Source organism: Aspergillus tanneri (assembly GCF_003426965.1).
Source record: "Aspergillus tanneri strain NIH1004 chromosome Unknown AapTan_2_pilon_pilon_pilon, whole genome shotgun sequence".
Lineage (NCBI taxonomy): Eukaryota > Fungi > Ascomycota > Eurotiomycetes > Eurotiales > Aspergillaceae > Aspergillus > Aspergillus tanneri.
This window is the reverse complement of record NW_022984629.1, coordinates 3,347,816-3,368,815: the sequence shown is the minus strand read 5'-3', so window position 1 is coordinate 3,368,815 and position 21,000 is coordinate 3,347,816. Positions and strand designations below refer to the sequence as shown.

General features: G+C 50.8%; 7 protein-coding genes across 7 annotated transcripts; 2 read left to right on the top strand and 5 right to left on the bottom strand.

Annotated features, from left to right (window-relative positions):
• Positions 1–1,613: 1,613 nt before the first annotated feature.
• ATNIH1004_001079 (putative PAB1 binding protein (Pbp1)) lies at positions 1,614–5,277 on the bottom strand (the record flags this gene model as incomplete). Its single annotated transcript, XM_033565779.1, has 5 exons — positions 1,614–1,825; positions 1,881–4,157; positions 4,229–4,502; positions 4,560–4,635; positions 5,105–5,277. The coding sequence occupies 5 exons, from the start codon at positions 5,275–5,277 to the stop codon at positions 1,614–1,616; spliced, it is 3,012 nt and encodes a 1,003-aa protein (XP_033431536.1).
• Positions 5,278–7,173: 1,896 nt separating this feature from the next.
• BUD6 (formin-mediated actin nucleation enhancer) lies at positions 7,174–10,366 on the top strand (the record flags this gene model as incomplete). Its single annotated transcript, XM_033565778.1, has 2 exons — positions 7,174–7,335; positions 7,484–10,366. The coding sequence occupies 2 exons, from the start codon at positions 7,174–7,176 to the stop codon at positions 10,364–10,366; spliced, it is 3,045 nt and encodes a 1,014-aa protein (XP_033431535.1).
• A 248-nt stretch (positions 10,367–10,614) lies between these two features.
• On the bottom strand, positions 10,615–12,693 carry PHO89 (inorganic phosphate transporter; the record flags this gene model as incomplete). The annotated part of the gene is made up of 6 exons (XM_033565777.1): positions 10,615–10,817; positions 10,909–11,063; positions 11,118–11,201; positions 11,261–11,972; positions 12,031–12,458; positions 12,518–12,693. The coding sequence occupies 6 exons, from the start codon at positions 12,691–12,693 to the stop codon at positions 10,615–10,617; spliced, it is 1,758 nt and encodes a 585-aa protein (XP_033431534.1).
• A 2,865-nt stretch (positions 12,694–15,558) lies between these two features.
• CECR1 (cat eye syndrome chromosome region, candidate 1) lies at positions 15,559–17,307 on the bottom strand (the record flags this gene model as incomplete). Its single annotated transcript, XM_033565776.1, has 3 exons — positions 15,559–16,868; positions 16,914–17,159; positions 17,217–17,307. The coding sequence occupies 3 exons, from the start codon at positions 17,305–17,307 to the stop codon at positions 15,559–15,561; spliced, it is 1,647 nt and encodes a 548-aa protein (XP_033431533.1).
• A 249-nt stretch (positions 17,308–17,556) lies between these two features.
• ATNIH1004_001075 (HD domain-containing protein) lies at positions 17,557–18,138 on the top strand (the record flags this gene model as incomplete). Its single annotated transcript, XM_033565775.1, has 1 exon — positions 17,557–18,138. One exon carries the CDS (start codon positions 17,557–17,559, stop codon positions 18,136–18,138), a length of 582 nt encoding a protein of 193 aa, XP_033431532.1.
• Positions 18,139–18,432: 294 nt separating this feature from the next.
• ATNIH1004_001074 (uncharacterized protein) lies at positions 18,433–18,918 on the bottom strand (the record flags this gene model as incomplete). The annotated part of the gene is made up of 1 exon (XM_033565774.1): positions 18,433–18,918. The coding sequence occupies one exon, from the start codon at positions 18,916–18,918 to the stop codon at positions 18,433–18,435; it is 486 nt and encodes a 161-aa protein (XP_033431531.1).
• A 1,223-nt stretch (positions 18,919–20,141) lies between these two features.
• On the bottom strand, positions 20,142–20,712 carry PNO1 (pre-rRNA-processing protein pno1; the record flags this gene model as incomplete). The annotated part of the gene is made up of 2 exons (XM_033565773.1): positions 20,142–20,575; positions 20,640–20,712. The coding sequence occupies 2 exons, from the start codon at positions 20,710–20,712 to the stop codon at positions 20,142–20,144; spliced, it is 507 nt and encodes a 168-aa protein (XP_033431530.1).
• Positions 20,713–21,000: the final 288 nt, after the last annotated feature.

The window sequence follows — 21,000 nt, the reverse complement described above, 5'->3', positions numbered from 1 at the left end:
CCGACCTAGAGTTGACAGAATCCCTGGTCCGCACCAATTGGTCTGAGTCGCGCGCATCCACCCTCGCGGAAGATTCGACACTCCAGTTCCTCTCCTTTTTTCTCCTCCATCGAAATGCAGGCACATGGCTTAGTAAAAGGCACGAGGGCTTCGTCGTAAGACTCCTGACGTGGCAGACCTTGGGAAGACATGTGTACAGTACACTAGGGCCACAATTTGGGGTTTCTGGTCCGCTTTGTCTCTATGAGGAATTTCAGAAACTAATGGCTGTGGCGAACATTGGTTGGTCGAGGGTTGCGGCTTTGGATCTCACTGCAGATGGAAAAGGAGCGAGGACGGAGCTGGAATCGGAAACGAGTGTCAAGTGCGGTCTTGGATTCGGTCGGACGCCTGTGGAATTTGCAATCCTGGTCGGGTCTGGATCTCTCGACGGTTCGTTCTTCGGATGAGGACTCTATATAGCACCGCGCACTGCGATGTTCTGCCCCGGTTGGATGATGACTGAAAATAAACTGAAAAGAACTGAGGAGATGCTGTCCTTTTCCTCGTCCCAACACCCCCTCGCAAATCATACAGAATTATACATTGAGATTTGGTGGCTAATTCTTAGATGCAGACAATCCCCTCCCCACCCGGGTTTTTTCTGGCAGTTTGACTAGGTAGAAATGGAAACAACCGTATCCACTTGAGCTTCCATTCATTGCATATGAACGTTTTAGAGTACTATCATTATCTTCACTATCCATTACAATCGCCCCCTAACTATGTGAAAACGGTATAACACTACGCTGAACGCTCTTACAATATCTCCGATAAAAGCGTATGGATCTGATTCACTAAAGCACATGTAATCTCCAATCCGCGGGAATGGAATGGTCACAGTCGCTCGTTGCTGCCAACAGATCCAACCTACTTCATGCCCAGTATCTCCCCTAGGTACAAAGGTCAAAGGAAGAAAAATAAAAGACAACATAAATAGAACAAAAGTATCGAAGAATTTCCCCGAACATGTTGGCATATACCATTTCACGGACATGGGTGGATCTCTGAAACATGGGGATGTAACACTGGCCGAATCCATCTTATAAGCCTCTGCACTTGCGTATAGTATAGGTGATCACAAGGTCAATATGGTTCTAAGCCCGTGCAGTGACCTGTAAAGTTGCCGACGCGCAGGCCACACAACTAGTCTAGTCCGTGACACATTTTGAGGAAATCATCCCGAATCCTATACACTCCTGATGTGGTTGGAACATTCGCGGCAAGACAGGACAAATGGAAAGTAGGCAGTCTAGATCCGTTATTTACTAGATCAAATTGGAGTCTTGTAGAAGATTGAGACACTCACAAGCAGGAATGTCAGTGCCCGCTCGCCAAAATCAGTATGCCCTTGCCCTAGAACCCAGTGCGGGAGAAGACGTTCAAGACAAATATCTTCCAAGAATACATTGAGAGGTCGACGAGCGACTGAATTTGCCGACAAGGAAGAGATCGATTATTAACACGTACGTCAGCACCGCTGGTGCATTACTATTTCGGTCACAATATATGTGCTCATCGATTGCAAGGCCAATCAATTATAGCATCTCGCGGACCGTTGACTCTGGAAACGTTCATTTCGCCTCGTCAGCAGCTTCCGGGGCCTGAGCAGGGCCAGATGCACCGGACGGCGGGGGTTGAGAGGGGAGTTGAGGCGGAATCTGGGGCATCTGATTGTAGCCATTACTTGGTGTACGGTGCTGGTGGGGAGGGAAATGATGTCCCTGATGAGGGCTGGACTGAAAATGCGGCTGTTGTTGAGGGTAATTGCCCCGAACCGGAGGAACTAGTGATGATTAGCAACATAAAAGGCGCGGTGTATGTGGTTCAGTGAAACGTACTGTGCCCTGGCTGCTGACCGGGGTAAACAGGCTGCCCATGTTGTCCAGGGGACATAAACATGACCGGCTGGGGAGGCTGGCCTGGCTGGGAATTCTGGTGCATCATCATAGGGGCACCGCGACTAGGGCTCGGATAGCCACTGTGCGGCTGAGGTGGGGCATGCTGAGGGTAGGAATGGCCCGGATTAGGAGAATACATTTGCATTTGGGGGTTATATGGGGCCATGCCCTGAGGGACACCGATGTAGGGTCCATTGGAGGGCTGCTGGACCATCACAGGAGCGCCCATGGTGGCCTGTGGGCTCATGAATTGCGTATTGCCCGGGTAATGTCTGACGGGGCCAGGCTGCGGAGGATTCTGGTAGAATTGCGGCATATGTTGTCCAAATGCAAGCTGGGCATGCGGCGCCATAGGAGATGGGTATCCGGGCTGAAGCCGAGGAGACGGGAAGACCTGCGACGTGGAGGCCGACATTTGCATCCGGTGAGGGTCATCAAAATGAGGTGGGCCGGATCCATGATGCTGCTGCGGATGTAGGTGAGGTCCGTGAGGTGGCCCCGATGTGGGGGGGATGCCAGGCGTGGATTGCGGGAACTGGAACGGCATTTGTGGCTGCGGTGGCGCTTGCGAGTTCGAAGCTGAACGATTCTGAGGGGAGACGGCAGGTGGCTTGAACATTTGATCGTACGTCTTTTCCTCGTTACCGGGTGCAACCTCCCAGGTAGGCAGAGTTTTGTAGGCGGGTGGGATACCTCCGTTGAAGGTGTAATCTTTGTCCGCTTGCTCGGCGCTTTCTTTCTTCATTCGCTTGATGGGATTAAAGTGGTCGTTGAGAGACGGGCGCTCAGCGATGGGCCGCGGCTTCTTCCCACCGAAGAAGGCCGACGGACTGGTAGCACGGGACACTGAGCGGCCTCGAACATACGGGGACGAGTTCGACGATGCTCCGGGTGTGAAGGTATTGGCCGCAGGGTTAGGCTTGAACTCCAATGCTCGGACGTTGAACTTGGTCGAGGTGGCAGAGGTTGGCGCTTGAGCCTTGTTCGGGCTGGACACTCCAGGTTGGTCGGCAGCCGGGCCAGTAGGAGGCAGGCGCGTATCGGCAATGGGCAGAGGTGCTGGAACCGGCCCCGTTGCTGCCCCTTTTCGCTGTTGGAGATTATCTGCAAGACGGTGACCAAGCATACCGGTAGTTTGACGGCCGGGTTGCATGGCCTGGTGGGGAGGTCGTCCGCCAGGGCCAGCGGGAGGGTACACCTGACGGCCACGAGGGTAGGTTGGGCGATCGGACGTCAAGGCGGGTATTGCGGAAACCGGAGCGCGAGCCGTGGGTTTTTGCTGCTCAGCAGTTGCCGCGGGAGGGGATTTGGATGTGGGTTTGTCAGTGGAATGCTGTTGGGCTCGCTGGATGATTTCTTCCTGTTTGTGAGGGTCTTTGGCGAGGATCGGTACCAGGTCCTTCGGGACCGGTGTAGCAAGCTTGAAATTTTTCGAGAACTTCATCAACTCATTCAGCTTGATGGTGCGATCATGGGAAGCTTGGTTACGACGTCGCTCCTGCACTTTGATTTTCTCGTTGTTGGCAAACTGTCGGAAATGATCCAGCACTTCTGTTTCCACATTAGTGGACGCGTTCTCCGCGACAGCCCGTTTTGGGACGGCATTGACAGTCGACGGCGTCTTTCCTGGAATCGATTTCTGTTCCGTATCGGTACTGACACTCGGAGCAGCTGCGGCAGTCGGTTGCGCCTGCGGTGCAAGATTCTCCTTCGACGGCATAGAGGTCGGGGGCCCGCCAGCAGCGCTGGCTGATGCAGTTTGTGGGGCAGGTTGCCGGCGGGCAGGCGGGGTGTATTTGTTTGGCTGCCCGGAAACCAGAGGGGGGAAACTCTTCTCGTCACGACGGACACCGCTGTACTTTTCTTCCTCGTCCCCGGTATCAGGGACCGTTAACCCTCGTTCTTCCCTCATGTGGACATTATCCGTTTCGGTGCTCTCGATTTCACGAGCGATTCGAGCGGCCGCTGCTTCCTTCTGTTTGTAGGCTGGATCGGAACGGTCAATACGGGTGGTATAGATATTCTCATCATAGTTACTCGTAGCACCAAAGAGTCGAGCGTTGGCTTCGAACTGGTCCCAGGTCCCCGACGACGTTGGGCCTTCCAGCGACAAACCGATGTCCGCATCCGCGGTTGGTTCCCAGCGTTTTAAAGTCCGCTCACGGATGGCATAGTTTCCGGAAATGTCAGTATCCGTTTTGAATCCACTCGAATGACCTAGGAGCGTTGTCAATATACATTCATTATATCCCCCCAAATAAAAGGGGGGGGAGAACAAATAGACCTACCATTCGACGCCTTCGCAATGACTTCCGAGGTGGATACGTTGGGCACCGAGATATCCACGACATCCCTGACGTCAAAAGACACAGTATGATCGGGCGCCGGGCCCATGTATGGGCTAGCGGTTTCACTCACACCGTTCGCCCGAGACTGTTCGTCTTTATGTTGTCGCTGTACCATCTTAAGGACAAAGGAGGAATCGGTGGGTTCGAGGGACGAGGAAGAAAATATGCCTGTGAATTTATCGCCGTTCTTCGTGGTGATCGAAGTGGCAAGGCCCTAGCAATGATGAGTATTCTACTGCAAGCAAAGCAGGTTAGGCTGAGCCACGCTTACAATAAAGCTAGTAAACAAGAAGACAAGGCGGTCATGGGCATGGTTGTCCGGTGTGTTCGATTCTTTCGCAGTCGGTCTGGGGGGGAGGGAGATTGCTTCTGAGACATATTGCCGTTCTGCTGCGAGTATGAAGATCTCTGGGTAATCGGGTTTGTGCCTTGGGTCCAAGCCCTCTGAGAATTGCTGCGCCTGCATGGGAAGTAGCAAGAATTAGTCCAATGTATTTGACGGTGTAATGCCGTGACTCAGTTTGAAAGGCTATCAATCATTTGATGGGTGGGTTAAAAATAAGGAATGAAAGGAAAAAGAAACCATAAAGCCACATAGAAGAGAAGCACGGAACCAATTGGAGGAGTAGATTTGACCCTCACAAGCCTCAGGGTAAAAAAAGTAAAAATAAAAAAAACGTAAGGGGAATGTTCAGCAAAGCCATCATCCGGTAAGAAGCGGTGAAACGTTAAAAAAAGAAAACAAAAACAGAACAAGCAGGTACCAATCAACAGAGCAGTGGGAAAGGGGGGTAATGAAAGAACAGCAAAACGTACCTCTGTCCCCCGTCAAGAGGACTGCCAGATTGGTGTCGACCGCCGTCGGATGCCTTGGCACTGGCACCGGCACTGGCACTGGGCCTCAGCGAGGGTCTCGGGGTCGGATTCTGGGAGGATGCATTGCCAGACGCACTGTTGGCCGCTGACACGGAGTTGACGGTAGAAGTCATCTGGGTTGGATTGTCCAACCGGACACTCGCTCAGGTAGTCGAATCTCACACGACACCAAGCTGCGGACCAACCGGGACGGACGGCAAGCACGAAGCCACTGTTCACCAGTTGTGCACACAGAATGACAAGTTAATTGAACAGGGGCGAAGTAAGAAGGGGAACAAGGCGATGTGACGGAAGACGAGATAGATAGGAGAGGATGAAAGACAGAAGGTAACAAGGGGGGAGGGGGAAGAAAAAAGACAAAAAAAAAGCTCGTCAGAAAGAAAGCTGAAGGGGAAAAGAAGACCAGAAGGTCCGACCAGTCAAGAAATAGGTCACCAGTGCAGAAACCCGTCCTGGAGAAGTCACGGGACCTTGAAAGAGAATCTCAGCAGGGAGGCACAGAAAAAGAGGATGAGAAGAGGGGGAAGGAGGGAACGAGGAGGAGAGTCGAGAATGGCAGGTTCCAGATACGACCGAGTTGAATGGCTCGATTCTAATTAAGAATAAGGGGGAAGTTCACACCGTCAAAGATAAGCAATAACGGTGGGGGGTAGGGAGAGGGGGGGGGAGGGAGGACGAGGAGAAGGATGTTGTGTTTGGATTAGTATCGTGAGGTAAGGTGAAGGTGAGGTGAAGAGTGGAGGAGAGAACGCAGCAGGCGCCTTCCATGGTTCCATTGGACGGTTGGGCGGGCGGGGACCCGCCCAGTCCTATTTGTCGATGTTTCGATTCTCATTAATTGTACAATGGATATGGAGATAGTGTGTCTACGGAAAGACAGTATGCTTCACTTTACCATTGCTTATATAGGCTGTAGATGTAGAGTGAGTACCTCTGCCTCCCCTGAAGCATCCCTGGAAGAGGTCGAAGCCCATCGCAGGACCATGATGGTCAACTTCCATTATGATTTACAAGAGCAGTGAGGCTCCTAGCCGTGGACCCTTCCTTACAGGATGGTCTCCCTCGCTATCAGCAAATCTCAAATCATCCTGACGAACACTGATGGGTCCACAGTCTTACTGCGTCTCCCACTTGCATCGACTCCAGTATTCCGATCCAGTAGGAAGTCCCACTGGACCAGCAAGGGTCTCCAAGTGCCAACACATCAGGTCAATGTTGAAACATCGTCGCCTTCCATATGGAGACCAATAGGTACTTCGTTGCTGGTACTTGGATGCGACGGTTCTTGTTGATCTCGTATATCCTAGGCATTTATGTATCGATAGTGCACCGGAATGGCATTGGATTTCTGTTGTCTTTTCCGTGTTGAAAATTGTTTAGTTTATTTTACTTGAATCGATTTGATGATTTATTTTAAACTCCTTCTTCATCTTCGTCGTCTTCCTTTTTTCTTGTGTTTTTCCTTTTGAAGCATTGCATAAAGACTAATAATAAGATCAAGGTCAATATCACTGTTGAGAGGCCAGACGTAGGCAATGAACGGTCTTCAGGATGCCAACGGATTGTATATAGTTCTAGAATTGACGATTGAACCTACTCCGCTACGGAGTAATTATCAGATGTCTGACTGTTTCAACCTCAGTATACTAATAATAGCCGGATGTTTCGTCCAGTCTGACTGAGTGGGTGGTGGGCCATGTGACGGCAATGTGCCTCAGGCCAGCGGTTGGGCCCAAACGAGCAACTGAACAACTTCCGTTTAGATTCCACGGCATGAAAGAGAGAGGCTGGTCTGTCGTTCGACTGACTCCTTGGCTTTCCTCCTCATCGTTGCAATCGTCGTGATTGTTTCTTGTCTTTCTCCCCTTACACACATCCTCCTGCCTCCGTATAATCCGGCCCCTTTCCTGGTCGCTCTCTTTCTTGCTCCGTGCATATTAGCCACATCCTTCCCGCCCTCTGTCTGTTCCCTTTTAAAGCAAAGAAAAAACCCCGATCTCCGTTCCCATATGCAGCCGGCCTCCAATATTCCTTCTCGCTCCCAGCGGAGCCCTTCAGCCCAGCATTTTCCGTCGGGCTCTGGAAGTAGCATCGACTCTGCCATGACTTCGCAATCTTCTGCACCACGCAGTTCATCCAGCTCCGGAAGGTCACAATCTAGAAGTGCGGTGGTAAGTCCATCCTCTTTATTTCCCGTGGTGGTGGTACTATAACCACGTTGTCCTTCACCGACAAAGCTCCTCCGATGGCTCGGTCGGTCACCTCGAGCCTTGCAGGAAGCCCCAGCTAATTCTTTTTGGTACTTGCGTCCCGTGACAGCCCGATAAGCAGATCTCCCAAATCGAAAAGAGCGTCACACATCTCCTGGTTGCTACGAAACAGTTGTTGGAAACGTTAACACAATGGTCCCGCACACAAGCATCGGAAAACGAGGTTTCCGACGTCTATGTGCGGCTAGGCTATGAATTCAACCTGGCCTGCCGTGCTTTCAACGCGATCGGGGTTGATACCTCAGACCTAGGCCCCGTTCCGGATCTTCTCCGCACTATCCTCGAAGATACCCTTAGCCAGGATGCGTCCCCACAGAGCCTCGACCGTTACCTTCCACGCATTCGTGACATCATCATCAGTCTCTTGCATGGCCTCAAGAAGAAGCAAGCGCGTTTACGGTCACGGCAGCAGAGAGAGGAGGCTCGAGCCGGACCGGGTCGACAGGCGAGCGCGGGAAGCGCCAGCAGTGGACAGGCCGCGGTGAATCAGGCATACGAGGAAACAGCTTCTACAGTTTCCTCGCCAAAGCGGCCAGGTCATCGTTACGGGAGCAATGGTTCGATTGATGAGCCGCCAAATGCCATGGCTCGAGCTTCCCCAACTCCATCAACCTCTAGTGACATGCGCGGCGCGAGCTTCTCCGAGCGGGAAGCGTCACGACGCGAAGCACAGATGACCCTGTCACAGCCTTCGCATCCGGAGACGACGATACTCCCCAAGGGTCCTGAGTCGACATCGACCAACGCCCCTAGCTATCCCACTCCGCCACCCCCTCCTCCGAAACAAGACGATGCCATCGGTGCGTTGCAGAGAAGTGGCGAACTTGAACGCCGTGCTTCCCGAAGGTTCTCCGCCTATCAGATACAAAAACACCTGGGTGCATCATCCAACGGGGTCCCTGTCCTGCCCACTCAGAATTCTCCCATCCCAAACCGAGGCCGTGATGTTCGTGAATCCCTAAATGCGGTGCGTCTGCGTGGGTCGTACTCCCATGGTAGACAGCGGTCGACAAATCGAGCGAATGACGCTGCGAGCGCCAAAAGTGCGCAGCCTCCGGCTGTGTCAAGTGTACCCAAGATCGAAGAAGAACGCACATCATCCCGGGGCGCATCTCTGGCAGAACTATCAGCCGACGGAGTGGACACGGAGGATAGATCCCATCTTCGCCCCGGTAAGGGAACCCCGGGAAATGCCCCAACCGGGCCACTACCTGAATTGCCTCGACCGCCAGAAGAGCCATCACTCGCCGAGGAGTTTGAGTCAGTTAGCGACACCACGGATGCTGTGGCTGCTCCCACCACACCCAAATCCGAACAACGACCGACCCCTACATCCATCTCTACATCACCTCAATCCTCGCAACTAGCCGCAGAGCAACCATCCCCGGCGAAGGAGCTTACCCTATTCCTACAATACAAGAGCAAAATCAAGAAGTATGTGCTTCCCGAAGGATATGCTGGCCTGACCATTGGACGGCTCCAGTTGGCCTTCATCGAAAAGTTTGCCTGGAATACGCACAACAACGGCGTGGATCTACCGGAGATTTATATTCAAGATACAGTTTCCGGCGTGCGTCACGAGCTGGAGGACCTTGGGGACGTGAAGGACCGCTCGGTCCTCGTGCTGAATGTGGATATCCTTGATGAGGTGAAGAAGCATTTCGATGACGAGTTCGGTGGAGTCCGCCGCTTGATCGAGGGAGTCCGGGGCGCTCTGGAAGGGCAGGAGAGCATGATGCAGCGTGTGTCGGAACGCCAGCTCGACGCGGCGAAGGAGATAGCTCGTCTTGCTGTCGCACCCCCGGTCTCTAGTACCGCTCCGGCTGGGGCCACCCGCAAGGGTCCGATCACGGGCAGTGACAGCCAAGTGGCGGAGCTCCAGAGTTTGAGGCGTGATCTGGCCGTGCTGCGCCAGACGTACTCGAACTTCTCCTCCGACATCGCCAGCTCGATGAGTGCCATCCGCGCCAAGGCTGGCAATGTCAAGAGCGTGGCAGCGGATGTTTCAGTGCCGTCCTTTGAAGGGGACGCGGGTCGTGCACGGGTCAACTCCGGAAAGAAAGAACTGGCGGAAGAGTCGGAGCGACTGGTGGCACGGGTTGACGACCTCCAAGATCTGGTGGAGGATCTGCGGAAAGATGTGGTGACTCGCGGAGTGCGACCTTTGCCGCGACAGTTGGAGGGCGTCAGCAAAGATATCAGTGCAGTTACCAAGGAGATCAAGAAGATGCAGGAGTTCCTCAGGCGGGAGAAGCCCATCTGGACCAAGATCTGGGAGAAGGAGTTGCAGCAGGTGTGTGAGGAGCGGGATCAGCTCACTATGCAGGAGGATCTTGCGGCAGACCTTCAGGACGACCTGGAGAAAGCAGCGCAGACGTTTGGCCTGGTGGAGCAGGCCACGAAACAGCAGGCGATGCAGAACGCCACGGGAGGAGGAGGTGGTGGTAGTGGTGGAGGAGTATTGCGCAGTGCATCACGGAACGTGGTGATCGACCCGGCGATGGACCCGATGAAGGCGAAGGACAACGTGCTGGGGGAGGTGCGTGCGCTGCAGCCGAACCACGAATCGCGGTTAGAGGCCATCGAGCGGGCAGAGAAAGCGCGACAGAAGGAGCTCGAGAGTCGACGGGTCGGTCTCTTCCAGAAGGAGCTAGGGACATTCGTGGAAGAAGGCAAGCTGAAGAAGAGCGGGGGGGTGGAGGAAACGGAGCGACTACGACGGGCCAAGGACGATCGAATCCGAAAGGAAGTATGGGAGAGGCAGCAAGCGCGCGCGGTGGAGATAGAGAAGGTGGATAATCCAGAGGCATCTACGGCAGCGGATGGAGTGGATGGCGTGGACGGAGCAGATGGAGTGGATGCAGTAGATGGAGAGACAGTGGACGAGCAGAAGGTGGCCAAGGATGAAGAGATGGAGACAGACGGGGTATGATTGGGGAAATGAAGAATGTGAGAGGTAGATAAGTTTTGATTCCAATGGTATACTGGAAGTATATCATGCGATACCCTTATGATACTATGGTTACAACTGGAAACTTTTGTGGATCGTAGATACTCTACTCGGGTATAAGACATAAATAGATACATTCCTGCAACCCTCTCACCCAGCCATTAATAAATATACTCGTCAAAAATCCAGATAACCCCATCCCCGACTAAGAAAGTAGAAAAAAAGAGAGATTAAACCCCCAACCCCCACCTCGGCGCATTAATAACAATCCCCATCAAACAACCTGAGATTATCCCGGCAACAGGCAAAGTAATAACCCAGCCGAAATAAATCCAAGCAATCATGCGCCAATTGATCGTTCTCCAGGTCCCATTACACAGACCAACACCGACAGTAGCGCCGGAGATACATTGCGTAGTTGAGACAGGGAGTTCTATCATTCCATTTCATTAGCTTCCATCGGTCCCCACACAAACTCATCCATATTATATGGATATATAGATGTATAAGGGAGGGGGATGTACTCAATCTCGTCGCCATGATAATCGTCACCACGGAGCCCAATTCCATCGAGAATCCCCGAGACGGAGAATGCAGCGTGATTCGGTTTCCGAGGTTGCGCATGATATTGTATCCGTAGGTCCATAGACCGATGACCAGAGCGGCGCCGCCGAAGACACTATTTTATTAGATATTTTGCTATGATATATTATATGCAGGGGAGGGGACGTACAGAATCCAGTAGGGAACGGGACTCTTGGAGTGGAGTTCGCCAGTGGACCAGATGTAGTAGATTGTTGCGTAGGGGCCGACGGCACTATATCAATCAATTAATTGTCATTGTCATGAAAGCTGGGAGGAAACGGGAGGACGGACTTGGAAACATCATTAGCACCATGGGTAAACGACGACGTAGCAGCGGTCATAACCTGAAGAAACGAATACATATGTTCTGCTTTATTATCATAGTGAGTAGCGTGGGCATGAACAAGTTCGATATCCCCCGTCAGGATATTCCGTTTCTTCTGCAGACCGACAACGTCCTGTTCGACGCCACGGAAGAAGAACCGACGGAACTGCCAGAAGAGCATGACGGGATGGAAGAAGCCCTTATCCTGGGGTCGAGGACCGATGAAGCTGAATGGGACTTCTTTCTCGCCGACGGTCGAGGCGGGCGCACTGGTAGAAGGCTCGGATTTCTCCGCGGCGGTGGAAGTGGCGTGGCTTTCCTTTTCCTTTTCCTTGGCCAGGTCGGAGGTCCTCACGCCCTGTTCAGGATCAGAGGAGGGACGACCAGCCCGCTCCGCCTGCAGCTCGTCCATGGTCTTGTGGCCGCGGTAGTAGTTCTGCACAATGGAGTGGCCCTCGCGAGCTCGGGGGATGTCGTTGCGACGGAGCACCAGAGGACCCAGGAAGAGATGGTACCATTTCAATTGCCAGTCTTCTTTGATGAGACGCTGGTACAGCCAGGGCAGGAAGAAGATGCAGACCAATAGGGCGACGGCGGCTCCGACGCCGATGATGACTCCCACGGTCTGGGGGGTGTTGAGTGTGATTCGACTGGATCCGCCTTTCCAGACAATTAACACTACAAAGGTTAGCACTCATTCACCGGTATGGCACGGAAAGAACTATAGATAACATACTGGTCAACAAAGCCGAGGTGATACCAAAATAGACCGGAACGGAGACAAAAGCCTTCATCACGGGGCTACTCCGCAGCATGACGCCATACTTAGTGAAGAGGAAGATAATGGCACCAAAAGCCCCGGAGAGAATCGGTGCAATGATCCAGGCCAGGAAGACCTGAACAACACCTGAGTTGATATTGCCTCCCCACCACTTGACGCCGTCGGAGCCTACCGCGGCGATGCCCATGCCCAGGACGCCGCCCAGGATGGAGTGGGTGGTGGAGACGGGCATGCCGAGTCGCGTCGCGATGGTCAGGTAGATGGAGGAGGCAATGACAGCACACACCATTCCCAACATCAGCATGGAGGGATCCCTCTCGAAGAGGTCGACGTCGACGATCTTGGTGCGGATAGTGTCAGCGACGCGGGCGCCCACTCCGACACTATTAGATTAGATTAGATTCGATTCAATTCCATTACATCAATGACTGAGAATCCGTACCTCCCAGCAAATTCCATGACCGTAGCAATCATCATGGCCTGCCACAGGGTCAAGGACCGCGAGGACACGGAGGTAGCAAAGGAGTTGGCGACATCATTGGCACCGATGTTCCAAGCATCCAGAAAGGCAAAGATGGTGCCGATGGCAAAGAGATAGTCAAACTGATGGAGGATCATCTTGGTATGACTTAAAGGATAAGGAGGTGAGAGTATAAGAAATCGAGGTAGAATGCTATTCTTATATCATCTAGTTTCTATGGCTCCGCTCGAACAGGGAATTGATCTATACAGGTCTTGGCCTCCAGTGCCAAGCCTCCGCCTCGATGTTCTCCTATACCGCCAATCAGCATCGTTAATAGCAGAACGTGGACTCGATTCAAGCTCGCGGGGTTCCGCCCAGGATAGGGCATGCGTCTTGGCGGGTCCAAAGGGAGCACTGCTGAACCAGTCCGCGTCGTTCTCTCCGACATGTGCTGCACAATACGAGACATCTGGTGGTGTGGTGTTCTGCCCAGCTCTGAGGCGCACAGGTTAGTTGCTTGTAGCAGTGATTGGCCATCTCCTAGGGAGAGGGCGAGTATAGTCGTTGCCACGTGGGCGAGCCATCTGCTGACTACTTCTTCCTGGTTTTAGCGGAAACTGAGGATGAGATGGAGCTAGAATGGATTGCAAGAGGGAATACCGTATGCTATGTAGTTTCTAACCTTTAGGTCAAGATCAACAGATCGGCGCTGTCACGAACCTAATCCTATTGATAGATATAGTAGTACTAATAATTGAACTTGTCTGCTTAACCATGCAAAGCAGTTAGAAATAGTTGCGGAATCCCAGCCGTACATGGCTTAAGCCTCGTCCTCCAATTTCGACGGACCGTGCCCTCCAATTCATCCAGACATTGCAGGATATGCCGACGTAAAATCAACCTTTCGAGGCCTTAGCCAATTCTTCCAGTTTCGGACACAAGAACTGCCGATCCAAATCTTTGACAGGGATATCTTCGATCTCATGAACAAAAAATGTGCGCATTCTCAAGCGCCAGTAGCGTTCCTCCACCTACCAGCCATGGCCATTCGCATCCCAACCACATCCTTATATTCGAGGTAGTCTAATACCAGGTACCTTAACTCCACAGGAAGAAGGGAAACGGTAACTTTGAGGATTCTGGGAGAGTTTCGCTTCAACCCGCTCTCCCCGTTCTTTCATATCCAATACCAGGGTTTAAACTGGGCCCATTCTCACCAGGTCAGGTGGTCCAGACGTCGTATGTTTAGCAATCAATGCTACCAGCACAAAGTAGGTTTGCGCGGACTCCACATTAACTTCCTGTTGTATGGTGTTATGGTCAGGCCTCTCCCACATGGCTGCCCATATATCGGGTTCCTCCTGACATCTTTGACGGAGAGCGCAAGGGATGGGACCCAGGCGCCCTTTCCAATACTTCCCTACTTTAAGCTGAGTAAGTAAGTCCCAGCAACGGGAATGAACCGGAGAGCCAACAAGTTCGTGTTTGAGTTCTGGTTTAGAGGTCTCATACGGGTCGAGGACTATCGGACATGCCAGGCTCTTTCTGAGCTCTTCCTGGATCGGATGTCCAACAAGGCCTTGGTCGCTTTCCCAGGGCATATAGTAGTGAAGATAGTGCGAGTTTAGTTGTGCTATATCTGCGTCGAGATTTTAATGTGGCTTCGGAAGAACTATGATGACGGACTCGTGCGGTAGAGGGTGAACCAGGCAGGCATTAACCGATACTTCAGCAACATTCACGGGATGGCAGGCACAGAAGTCTGGAATTGCTAAAGATGGAAGACTGAATCCGTATCGTCCTACCGGGCCTTCTTTCCAGGGGTAATCTATGAATGGTTAGGTTGAGTCTCTTGTCCTTTATGTTGGCTTGTGCTGCTTGTCTTGACCTTCTGGTCTTCCTTATTAAATTGCATCCATCTATGCCTATTCATATATATATGTTGCTTCTTATTTCCTTATACAGATTAAGTACAGGGAGCTACTGTATTCCACATCTTATCTAGGAGTATCTAGTAGCTCCTGTAGGTATATTTCTATACTGATGCGGAATGTCTGGCTGGAATGCATATATCTTCCAATTGCCGTTGACTCGGACGACGCTTGTCCTAGGCCGAAATCGAGGATAGTGCACAAATCGTTATGCGAAAACCGGCGTCCATTCTGACGAAGGATGATTTTTAATGAATTGAATTTTTGTAGCCACCGTTCGTTGTGGTTGACAGTATGGTACACAGGGTCATCACTAGCCATTTGTCGTATGTTCCTATTATTGTATCTGTATACCGAACGAGCCTACCAATGGTAATCATGCCATAGAGGCTATAGTCTCGATACTGGCGAGGTTGGGCAGCGTTTGCGAGTTATGTACGAAGCTGATCACTCCCTTTGTTCCAAACTGAGGTCCTTGCCTCTAGCCACTGCCGCTTGCATTGAGTAACTAGGGAAGTATTCGATAAACGGGTTACGGCTCCTTTATATGTGGCAGGATTGGAGCTCGAAATTTGGGCTTATATGTGTTTTTGTCAGCCCACCTCCAGGCATGCAGTTCGGATATTCACTCACGAAGATGGATATTTTATCCTCGTTTGGGCGATGTACAGCTTTTCCATACTTTCTTTTAATATCATGGGTATACTAAGGTATGAAAAATTGAAAAGGCTTCTCTAAGCATCATCGAGCTCTTGTCCATCGGACTAAAAGTGATCAAGGTCGCTAAATAGCCAGGTAAATCTCTGAAATATGACAAAGCAGTAGTCCGGGAGTGGACAGAGAGTATTAGATGTAATAAGAAAATGACAACTGACAGCACAAAAGAATTATGACAGGAGATGATAAAAAGAGAAAGAGGGAGGAGGGAACATATACTGGAGGGGAAGGAGGGAATAAGGATTGCAGAAACTGCCTCTATGGGGGTTAATATACCGAGTTTCTAGTGTCACTCAGAAATAATATATTTTACTGGACTGGAAGACAATGAACTCTGGGCACCCACATCCTTCAATACTATGCTTTATAATTCTACGGAAACTGCTCATCATACTCTGCAATAATCCACTTGCAAAAGTCGAGCCATTCGCCCCGCCATTCAGCAACCCGCGTCTTGCGAACAGCTCCTGCCTGCCGGCCCATCTCCTCACAGCATCCACGACTATCCGCAAACGCAGCATACAGGATGCTTGTCTCTGCTATGTCACCGAGGCCCTCCAACCCCACCGCATCAAAGCTATTCAATATCTGCCAGAAATCACAGCTGACGCGGGTCCCAATATGCCCAAAGACTCCCGGAGTATCACTCGACAAAGCCACAGCCACCCCGTTTGCCAACAGTGCCGGCACTGGGTGGCTAGAGGCACTGCCATTCAGTCGGAGGAGTTCATTGCTTATGGGACACACTTCAACGCAGATATCCCGAGACCTAACCTCGTTGATTATTAACGGATGTTGGAACAGTGAATATCCATGTCCGATCCGCTTTGTACCCAACAGTACAGCATCCAGAAGATTTAGATCATGACAGTCTCCATCCCCTCGCACCTCGCCCGCGTGGAAGAAGAAAGGAAGTTCCAGCCCTCTGTTTTTACATTCCTGTCGGAACCACAGAAGAGATGATAGATGTTCCTCCAGGGTGCGACCCAGCCCTTCTTGGCCGACAAGATCGTAGCCTGCAATCAGATGCGGAAACTGGGCCTTGGCTGCAAGGCAATTCTCCATATCGCGCCGAATGAACTCGTCATCCTGACGACGATGACACGTCCAGATGATCCGAACTCCCCAGAATGATGCTCCTGATTCCGAACACTGGAATCTGGTCAGCTCTTCTTCGAATACGCGGAGTAGATCCAGAAATCCGCCTGCTGTTCCATTGGCGAGCTGGAATGGTGCAAGGAAGACCACTCGAAGGTCGATCCAGCGAATGTTGTCGGCGAGGGCTTCGGCGCACATGCGATGTACGAATTGGCGAAAGATCGGTTCGTAGAAAGTAAGACCACCTAATATCTGGAAAATGGATTCGAAGCGGGACCAGATCTTGTCAATTCCTTCATGATGGCGGAGACAGTCATCCATAGAAAAGGTAACCCGCGATACAAGTAGGGATACTAGTCCATCCTGACCTCCATATGGACATATTTCCGCCGCGCGCGTCAGTGGCATCGTTTCGCCTGGAGTATACGACGGAGAAAAGATATCGATCATAGCGGCTTGCGACGGCTCGGGGAGATATGTAAATTCAATGAGTGCCTCTCGGAACCTGTCGGGGGACGTAAGGGGTGTATCAGATTTGATATGAATGCCGGGAGTATTCAGTCCCGTTTCGATGAGCCAACCCACTGAATATATTAGATTGCTCTGGTACAACGACTTTTTTTACATACTATCAACCATGCCGTCGATATGGGCATGGAGTAATGCACCCTTAGGCAGACGCTTGACAATTCGCCACAGTTGCGTTTTTTGAATTGTGTCCTTCGCAAGATCGAATGCAATGCCCTGGAACAGATGCTCTGAATTGCCTTTCAATTCAGATCTCCAGATGGTGGCCAGTTCATTGCATCGAATCCGCTCCACGATGGAGCATGCTCTCCGCTCGAGCTCAGATAGCCCTTGTCGAAAGTGGTAGTCTGTAAGATTGGGAATTAATATGTTTCTTTGGTAGACGCACGGTTTCGTGAACCTACCATGTCTAAGTTTCTTCTCTGAATCCAGGAATTTTTTCTTCAGAAGCAAATGAGCCTGGGCCAGCTGGCCAACATCACCTGTCTTGTCCATACGGGCTCGCTTGTGCAGATCTAAAGCTTCAGAAGTTTGACAGCCTACTTGGAAGGTTGTGTCGTCCACAATCGCCTTGCTATGTCGGGCATCATCGGAGTCATCCTCATGTGATTTACTCCACAAGCGCCAAGCTTTACCCCCGGTTTCTTTTCTTTTCTTTCTTTTCTTTCTTTTCTTTCTTTTCTTTCTTCTTTTCTTCTTCTTGGTACTTGACAAAAGAACCTGAATAGAAGAGAAACTTTCAAAATGACCTCCAACATCGAAAATCGACTAGCTTTCCTACGGGAGGCAGAACAACTCAAAAACGTCCTTCGAAGTGGTCACACCTCCCAAGGTCGCAACGAGAGTACAGCAGAACACACATGGAGGCTTTGTCTGATGGCGATGACATTTGAAGACGAATTTACCAAACTTGATATGTTGAAGGTTCTCAAACTGTGTGTGGTTCATGATCTCGGCGAAGCCATCAGTGGGGATGTCCCTGCCGTCAGTCTGCAACAATTCCCAAACAAGAGTGAACAAGAACGGACCGATATGCTGCAGCTGACAGAAGGACTTGACGCACCGCTTAAGGAATCTATCATGTCTCTCTGGGAGGAATATGAAGCCGGGTCCACTCCGGAGGCTAAGGCCGTGAAGGCGATGGATAAATTGGAGACAATCCTCCAACACACGCAGGGCCAGAATCCGCCGGATTTTGACTACAAATTCAATCTGACCTACGGTGATAAATATACGAATTCAGACCCTCTTTTCTGGGCAATACGCGAGGTCATCGACAAAGATACGAGACGCAGGATGGACACGAATAGTGGAACTTCCCAATAAGTTCGGGATGTCCACATGAATTGGCTAAACATCAAGTTGATCAGTTGGCGCATCCTGTATTCTTTCTGTTAAACATTCCTTTAGCACCGTTCAAGTAATACATAGACAGTCAACATCTATATCCCTGCGGAACAGGAGGATTATTTCATAGAGATTTCCAATATCTAAGTGCAAACACTCAACCTAAGAGTAATAATGACCATCTACTACAAGTTTTTATGCATACAAAGAAGAATACTATTAAATAGATATATAATATAATAGAGATATAAAAATATCGACAATAAAGATAGACTATTTCAACGGTGCATACTTATCCATCACCTTAGTCAAAGCATAATACTCACTACTACTATTCCGACTAATAACCTGATCACCATACATATTACTCCAGGCCGTCCAACCAACCCAGACATCACTGTTCGCGTCGAAAAACGTCAACATCTTATCGATGATCTTGGCGCAAGCATCGTTCGGCCCTCCACCAAACTCCGTCAACATAGCGGTAGCCTTATGTTTGCGCAGATTGTCCGTCGCCGTCTTGAAGAAAGGCTCAAACAGGATCCAGGTGAGACAGTCCTTGGTTCCCCCGTTCAGGATATCGAAGTACTGATGCATACCGAAGATGATCTGACCGGGGTACGTCGCTAGATCCAGCAGTGGGAGAAGGGCGGGTGTGGATCGCAGCTCAAAAGTCACAACAGTAGCAGCGAGAGGTCCGGCAATGAGGATACGATGGGAGGGAGCTTTGGATTGAATCCCTCTGATGGCTTTTGTCATGGTTTCGGCCCAGATGGTGGCGCTGAGACCGCATGCTATATATCATTATCATTATCATTACTACCATGATTAACGATTGTCGGGTAAAGTCTTACGCTCGTTCATCAGTTCAAAAATCAAATTCGGATTATCTTTATAATGATCCGCCAGTTTCGTCCACAGATCGACAAAATGTTCATCGGTGACTTTTCGTGGTGCCCCGGGGAGATTCAGCGACGGTTGTCCAATGACGACACAGCAGTATCGTGCATAATTGTGCTCCATAGTATTCATTAACATATTCCTCTTACAGATGAAGGAAGAGGAAGAAAATAAGGAAGAAGGAGAGCATACAAGATCCAAAATCACAGTACTCCCATTCTTGGTAATCACATCGACCAGCCCATCCAATCCCTTGAGGGTAGTCTCGTTCAACTTCCCATTCAATCCTTCCTGGGTATGTACCTATGCCATGGGGAGTCGAATCAGATTGAATCCAGGATCGCGTCAGGTGTAGAAACAGCTCCGGTGGATTCAGGTACGGATAACTGGTCTGTTTCTGGCCACACGAGAGCGAGTTGAATTCCGTATGCGCGGTGCCGAGCATGCTCTCGTCGGCAGCGAGGCCGATCAGACTTACCCTATGTATTCTTGGTTCTGTATAGTAGGAACCGGCTATATAAAGGATGATACCCTCCGAGGTGTATGGCCGAGACAAGGCCGAGGCTGAGCCTGGGAGAGCAAGAAAGGCCTTCATTCAATAATACTTTGTATTAGATTATTCTTTTCTTCAGGCTATTTCTGTTCTGTCTATTTATTATTCTCAACCGTATTTATTGGATATTGATTCTTGGTTATTTTTATAGTTAGCCGAGCCGAACCCCGCCTATCTCCTATGGAACGACGGAGTGTTTGGCAAAGTAGCATTGCTATGCATGATCCTAACCCCAACTCCTTCATAAATCATGTAAAAACACCAAAGAAGACAGAAAACAGAGGTGTAAAAGAGGGGAAATAAACAAATGAAAAATAAAAAAAATCATCACATCATCATCTTCCTCCGCGATGCTATCGTCCGCAGATTGCCATACACCTTCCCTGGCGGCGATCCCAACACCAAACTGACGACCGCCTCTCTGGCCATACGAATATTCTGAAACCCACCGAGGATATGCACCTTCTGACCTGCGAGGACGATCCGGGTCCGCGAGGCGTTCTCAATCGAATATCGCATCTTTCCATCCTTACCGGCAATACGTCCAATCGCGCGCGCCAGGTGATCCCCCCTGAAGACTGGCCTTGACGTCCTTGATCTCGAAGGACTCGATGAACAGGTCATCGAGTCGGAGTAGTGCGATGGCGTCTTCTACGTCGAATCCGTAGGCCAGTGCCCGTACGAAATCCTCGCCCTTCTGCAACGCCCCGGTATCTGTCGTGAATCGCGAGCTGCGCAGCTCCACTGATTTGTTCTTGATGTTCATGCGTACTTGCAGTTTCAGGTGTTCACACAGCGGAGGGTAGATCTTTGGCCATTCTGCCTTGATGGGCGAGAATCGGTGCGGTGGGATCGGGATTTTGCGGGTTTGAATGTGGACTAGGTTCTGTGGTTGCGAGTCCGCGGTCAGTTGGATGGGGGCGGGAGTCGCATCGAGGTCAAGAATGCATTCGTCTTCCGGCTCTGGATGCAATTAGCATGAATATAGGCGTGGATAAGGGTAGAGATAGAGGTATGGATGATATACCCTGCACAACGGTCCCCGTGTTGAAATCCACCATCGGCTCGTCATTGCGCCGTAGCGCCGTTGGTGCAGGCATTGTAGTATATGGATCTGATCTGATATGATGATGATCGTGGTTGCCAATTGATTGAGTCTTGACGATAATTTTAATTCGAGGTTTTCCTGTGGGGCGGTCACGTGGAGATTACCGTGGGGCAAAATCCACGTGATGGTACAGCCCTAACTGAGGACGAGGAATCTACAAAGAATCTACAGTTACAAAGTATACTCCATTCTTGAACGGAAACAGCGTAGTACTGTCTGGCTGAAGGGTAGTGACATGTACAAAATCTAAGTCCTGCAGGTTTAGGAAGGAGTGGGGAAC